The 6,021-nt window shown below is 50.1% G+C and overlaps 1 protein-coding gene and 1 long non-coding RNA gene across 2 annotated transcripts in view; one reads left to right on the top strand and one right to left on the bottom strand.

The window, feature by feature from the left end:
- Nucleotides 1–1,048, top strand: part of LOC144411505 (uncharacterized) — a 4,082-nt gene extending 3,034 nt beyond the window's left edge. The window contains exon 2 of the long non-coding RNA XR_013468690.1: nucleotides 455–1,048. This is a non-coding gene — a long non-coding RNA (uncharacterized LOC144411505). The remainder of the gene's footprint in view (nucleotides 1–454) is intronic.
- Nucleotides 1,049–2,651: 1,603 nt separating this feature from the next.
- On the bottom strand, nucleotides 2,652–4,752 carry rasl11b (RAS-like, family 11, member B). The gene is made up of 4 exons (XM_040185269.2): nucleotides 4,570–4,752; nucleotides 4,427–4,483; nucleotides 4,238–4,314; nucleotides 2,652–3,615 (listed from the first exon to the last, which is right to left on the bottom strand). Exons 1-4 carry the CDS (start codon nucleotides 4,676–4,678, stop codon nucleotides 3,118–3,120), a joined length of 741 nt encoding a protein of 246 aa, XP_040041203.2. The 5' UTR covers nucleotides 4,679–4,752; the 3' UTR covers nucleotides 2,652–3,117.
- Nucleotides 4,753–6,021: the final 1,269 nt, after the last annotated feature.

Raw genomic sequence — 6,021 nt, 5'->3', positions numbered from 1 at the left:
TTCAGGTGGAGGTTCAGGTGGAGGTTCAGGTGGAGGTTCAGGTGGAGGTTCACGTGGAGGTTCAGGTGGAGGTTCAGGTGGAGGTTCACGTGGAGGTTCAGGTGGAGGTTCACGTGGAGGTTCAGGTGGAGGTTCACGTGGAGGTTCAGGTGGAGGTTCACGTGGAGGTTCAGGTGGAGGTTCACGTGGAGGTTCAGGTAGCGGTTCAGGTAGAGGTTCACGTAGAGGTTCAGGTAGCGGTTCACGTAGAGGTTCAGGTAGCGGTTCAGGTAGCGGTTCACGTAGAGGTTCAGGTAGCGGTTCACTCCACATCGCCGTGGGGAGGCGCCCTCGCCGCTCCTCGGATGAATACAAAGAAGCGACTGATTCAGTCACTCGCTGAATGACTCACTCCTCTTCATTCAAACCCCCGTGACCCATCTTCTCCCTGACGAGTCTCCTCTTCTTGTTCCAGGTGCTGGTTCTGTCCACCAGGTTACTGCGGCCCACCGATGTCCCCGAGCTGCTCTTCCCCCCACGCGGGAGGACGCCACCCCCCGCCAGCATCTAGGACACGTGCGCCGCGAACACCTCACAACACCTCGCCGGGTCAGGAGTCGAGGCCTCGTTAATGAGAACCACTGTTGGGGAGGGAGGGGGGAACGTTCCTGTATATCATTCCACACGTTCTTTATCCAAGAGAAGATATTTATTTTTGTTGAAGGAACATAAAGAGAAATTGAACATTTCTGACAGAAACCTGTCCCCTATCCCTCTGAGAGTGTGTGTGTGTGTGTGTGTGAGTGTGTGTGTGTGTGTGTGTGTGTGTGTGTGTGTGTGTCCATTCACACCTCCTCTAAGGAGCAAAATGATTAACAAGTCCTCTCACACCGTCTGCTCAACACCTGCAGCTCTTTTCTCCCTTTATTCTTCACCTCACACACACACACGTCATCAGGAGGGTGGATGATTTTCACTAATTAGCTTCTGGAGTGGGAATAAACAAGCCCCATCAGGATGTTTCTCCCTGATCCTCAGTCTCGAGAGAATAAAAACCCATCTGACATCCTCCAGGTCTTCTTCTGTGGTTTTATTGCAGGGGTCGAGTTTCAGTCCTCGCTCTTCATTGTGAAAAATGTATTTTAAATGAACCGTCATATGAAAGACACTTCAAACCATCTGAAAGCCTTATGAATTAAAACATCTAAAATCGTAAAATAATCATTTGCGGCTCGTCATTTGTATTACTATTATGTATGGTTGCAAAGTGACAGAACGTTTCCGGTAAGTTTCCAGAAAGTTTCCACTGGAATTTTGGAAATTTTCTTTTCAAAAGCATATGAACTTAAAGTAGTTGAGAAGAAGACGTGCACGAGCAGCTCAGCTGGTTGGGAACATCGTCTGCCAGAAACAAACATCATTACCGAGCATTATATTATATTACATTATATTATATTACATTATATTATATTATTATATTATATTACAGGTCATTTAGCAGATGCTTTTTTTTCAAAGCGACTTACATTTTTAACCCATGGCTTTTTACATTTTGCCCCGGGGAGCGATTGGGGGTTAGGTGCCTTGCTCAGGGACCGCCACGGCCACCATATTGATTACTTGGTAAACTGAAGCCATTTTCATAACTTAATTTGTTTACAGTAGACTAACTTTACAGCAGTGAGAGTAGGATGTATGTATGACACACAAAGGTACACAATCACCTCCATTATTCACGGCTTTCAGGGTTCATCAAAAAGCGCAACTTGTCACACTACTGCATTTGAGCACAAGGACTAGATCGGCTGAGTTTTGATGATATTACTGGGCTGAATATATTTTTGATAAGACAAACAAGCTGCTAGTTGTTACCAAACTGACGGCTCGTCGCTGGAGCTCAATGTTGAGTTGACGTGGAGCTACTGGCTGTGTTCGCTCGCTTACTACCTGGATGTCTCCAGATATTTTTACAGGTGAAGGTATCACAAAAAAAACGTTTTCTGTCTTTTCAGATAGTTGGTAACGTAGGCTAACGGACGCCTCGCATATCACCTTTATTGCTGGTTACAATAATGGCGTTATCGATTTCTCACAATGTCAAAAAAGTCATTTTTTAAAGTTGTATTAGAAATATTTGTCTGCTTATGACAAGGTAAATACAGTTAAATTACCCCAAATTTCCAGTTTATTCGCATTAATTCCAGTGGAAAGTTTCCAACCTTACTATTTTCAAATATATATATATTAGACTTGGCCAAATCCTCTTTGAATTGTGGAAAAAAATTCTGGATTTTGGTGAAATAATCTACTTCGTCCCATAAAACTAAGTTTAAACAGGAACTGATCATAATTATCTATCAACTCATCTCAAACTACTTTCTCTTTTGTACAAGCTGATAATGTATCAATGCACAGTATGAGGTCTTTAACAGGATTGGATATGTACATAATATTTAGGACTGGGTGCCGATTGGTTAAAGATGATTACAGACGTTTGATTCGAACAGAATTATAGCTTACAGGAAGTAAATATGCTGCGCCACAAAGGAAAACATAATTCCTCCTCATTATTTCTCATCCCAGACTCTTTTTTCTTGCTGTGACAACTGGTTATTTTGTGTTTTGTATTTCAGCACGTGAGCTGCTGCACAAACAGTATGACAAAGAAAGTTGAATTCATCATTTTATTGTGAACACGGTGAATTTGTAACAAATAAATTACAGAAAAAGGCCCTTTGCATCGTTAAAGTGCATCAGTGGGAATTAAAGTCCAACAGCTACATACTGCTGCAAAGACACACGCGTGCACACAAAGTCACAGCTTGTTGTAACGACATTTAGCGGCGCTCCCAGCGCTGCTGCCGAGGGATCTGGATCACACAGGACATCTGGATCACACAGGACATCTGGATCACAGAGTTCAGATCTTCTCCTGCGGCCTCTCCCGCGTCCTCGTGGCCGCCGTTTCTCGACACGTGACGAGCCTCCCTCGCCCACGGCGTCCCGGCGGGACACGCGCCCGCTGCTCAAAGACGACAAAATCGGGTTGCGGTCTTCCTCCGTCAGCCGGACGGATCCGAGGGACTTTGAAGCTTCAGATTCTTCAGAAAGGCGTTTTCTTTCCTTGGATCCGCCTCCTCACACCGAGGTGACAGTCCGCACTTTGGCCGACAGCGCCTGCCTGAAGCGCCGTTTCAGGTCCTGCATGTTGGGCGACTTGGGCCGGGGGATGAGCGGCGAGCGCCTCTTCTCGGTGGAGCTGGTGGCCGGCGGCGGCGGCGGCGGCGTGGCTGGCGGCTGCTGCTGGGCGAGCTGGCGGCACAGCCGGTGGAAGGCCTGGTGCACCTGGCTGTAGTCCTCGCTGGCCGACACCTCGTAGAAGGAGCAGCCCAGCGCGGACGCCAGCAGTTGGCCCTGCTGGGGGTCCACGCGCCGCAAGTGCAGCAGGTCAGACTTGTTGGCCAGCAGGATGACCGGGGGCATGTTGGCGCCGCCGGAGCGCGCCACCTGCCGGTGGAGCTGCTCGATCAGGTCGAAGCTGCGGCGGTCGGTGGTCGAGTACACCAGCACCACCGCGTCCGCCCACTGGATGGAGCAGGTCACATGGTCCGGGAGGTTGATGGCGTTATCGGTCATCTGGGAGAGAAGAAGGAGGCCGATTAAAATCACAGCCCGTGTATAGAAAGTGGGCGTAGTCATGGTAACGCCAGTCGTTGGTTAGAGTTAACAATAGAAGGTGACATGATCTGGACTGAGGAGGGCGTAGAGACCTGTCAATCAGCGTGTAGCCCCGCCCTAAAGCATCCCCTGCTTTATGGTCTGTTTGACTCTAAATGGACCATCAGTCACTAAATGAGCATCATGTTGTGATGAAGAAGACTTGAAACTAGAGACTGAGACATAAACTCATGTTTACAATGTTTACTGAGGGAATAAATCCAGAGAGAAGTAGAGTCATTTCCTCATAGACGTCTATGGGAGCAGAGGAGTCGCCCCCTGCTGGTCACTACACAGAATGCAGCTTTAAAATGCGAAGCTTTGACACAATTCTTAATAACGCAAAGTTGCCTCCTGATTAAAACACTTGCAGACAGAACTAATGTCTCTGGATCATTTCCTCTGATTGGGCGAAATGGAGATGTGACCACCCACTCGGCTGCTCACATATTCGGTTTGTGGAGGCTCAGATCAGACAACATCTTTAGGTTGGATTAACTTAATAATAATAATAATAATGTTATTGGGAAGCGGATCTCACCTCCACACCAGGAGTGTCCTGGACCTGGATGGTCACCTGCTCTCCGTCCACCTGGACCTCTCTGGAGTAGAGGTTACCTGAGGGAAAGAGGAACGAGAACATTGAGCACCGGGTTTCAGGACCTTCACCAAGCAACAATAAAACCCGGTTCCACGTGTCCTGCTGCTGCTGCTGCTCGCGGGGACTCACCGGCGTTCCGCTCGTAGTCTCCGATGAAGCGCCTCGTGAGGAACCGGACCACCAGCGCTGCGATTCAAACAAGCAAACGCACCGTTAGACGAGCGGATCCGACGTGACGTGAACGCCTCTCTGCGTGCCTCTGCTCTGCTTACCGGTTTTACCGACTCCGCTGCCGCCGATCACCGCCATGCGGATGGCGCGGGGGGGCGCCGGGGGGGGCGCGGACTCCGCGATGCTCGTCATGTTCTGGATGAGGCGCATCTCCGCTGAACGTGCCGCTAATCCGTTGGCTGGAGAGGAAAGAGGGTGAATGCTGCGGGGCGGAGGAGCGCCGGCTTTTATAGAACAAGCCCCCCCCCTCACACCTCCTCCCCCCCCTCCCTCCTCCCTCCCCCTCGCACCTCCCCTCCTCGTGCGCCGCCTCCCACACGTGCGTAACGTGAGACTCACCGGAGAGGTCACCGGATTAACGGTTTCTCTGCCGTGATGATGTTTCACAGAATGGATCCGAGTCCTTTTGAAACACGAACGTTCGCCCTTCATGTTGGTGACGTATTCGATTCAGACGTTGAGTCACGTGGGCGACATGATGATGAGTTAGAGCAGAAACCAACGTGAACCTTCACCACTTCATAAAGCCTCGTGCTTCAATATGCAAATGAGGTGTTGACAGAAATAGAGACGTAAACAGGAAAGTAAAATAAGTTTTCTTCTCTTCAGTCACAGAAAGGGACTAAAGATCAGAATCTTTGCTGTTTTGTGTGTTTTATCTTCATTTGTGGACGATTCACAGATTCTTGTAACTTGTTTCATCGACTCGTTGTTGTTTGTTGTTTACAGGATGCGGACGAAGCCTCAGACCTGTTCAGACATGCGCCCCCACTTCACTGGGGGGTCAATGGCTGCTGATGTTAATGACACACACACACATACCTCCCAGGACCCCCTGCTGTGGATGGGGGGGGGGGGGGCTTCACAGCAGGAGGTTCATATGAATCACTTAAGACATCTAGAAGAGCAACATGAATCTATTCATCGAGTCCTGCAACACAACAAAACATTTTCTGCACATCAGCTGAGCAGCTGGTCTCTGTTGAGCTGCATCATGCCCCCCCCCCCCCCCCCCCCCCCTCCGACCCCCCCGTGGGCGCTCAGGTATTTGGCATCCCGTCCTGCTGCTGATTACCGTCTGGTATGTATTTTTGATAAGAGTGCTGATGACAGGTGGCCGCGCTGAAATGTGAAATTAGGGATTCGTGGGCCCACGTGGTTTTCCTCCAGCCGCATCACAGCGAGCTCCGCCCAGGGGCATTATGGGTAACGGGCAAACGCTGCACATACTTGCATCCGACTGCACGTTAAGCTGCAGCGTTTTCCCCCCCAGAGGAACGATGTGAGAAGAGCTGCTGCTGGAGGGGGGGGGGGGGGGGGGGCATAGAGGACGTCCTTCTGCCCCTAGTCTCTATGGGGGGGCAGAGAGGGGGGGTACTGTTCCTCTTGGTGGTCTTTTTGTGCCCCTCGGCTCCCAGAGACACAAAGCGTCCACTGGAAACTGCTGCATTGCTGGTTTCTGCTGCGGACACATCTGGGGGGGTTCGGGCCTT

Source organism: Gasterosteus aculeatus, chromosome 8 (genome assembly GCF_964276395.1).
Source record: "Gasterosteus aculeatus chromosome 8, fGasAcu3.hap1.1, whole genome shotgun sequence".
In the NCBI taxonomy this organism is placed as follows: domain Eukaryota; kingdom Metazoa; phylum Chordata; class Actinopteri; order Perciformes; family Gasterosteidae; genus Gasterosteus; species Gasterosteus aculeatus.
This window is presented reverse-complemented; position numbering and strand designations above follow the sequence as displayed.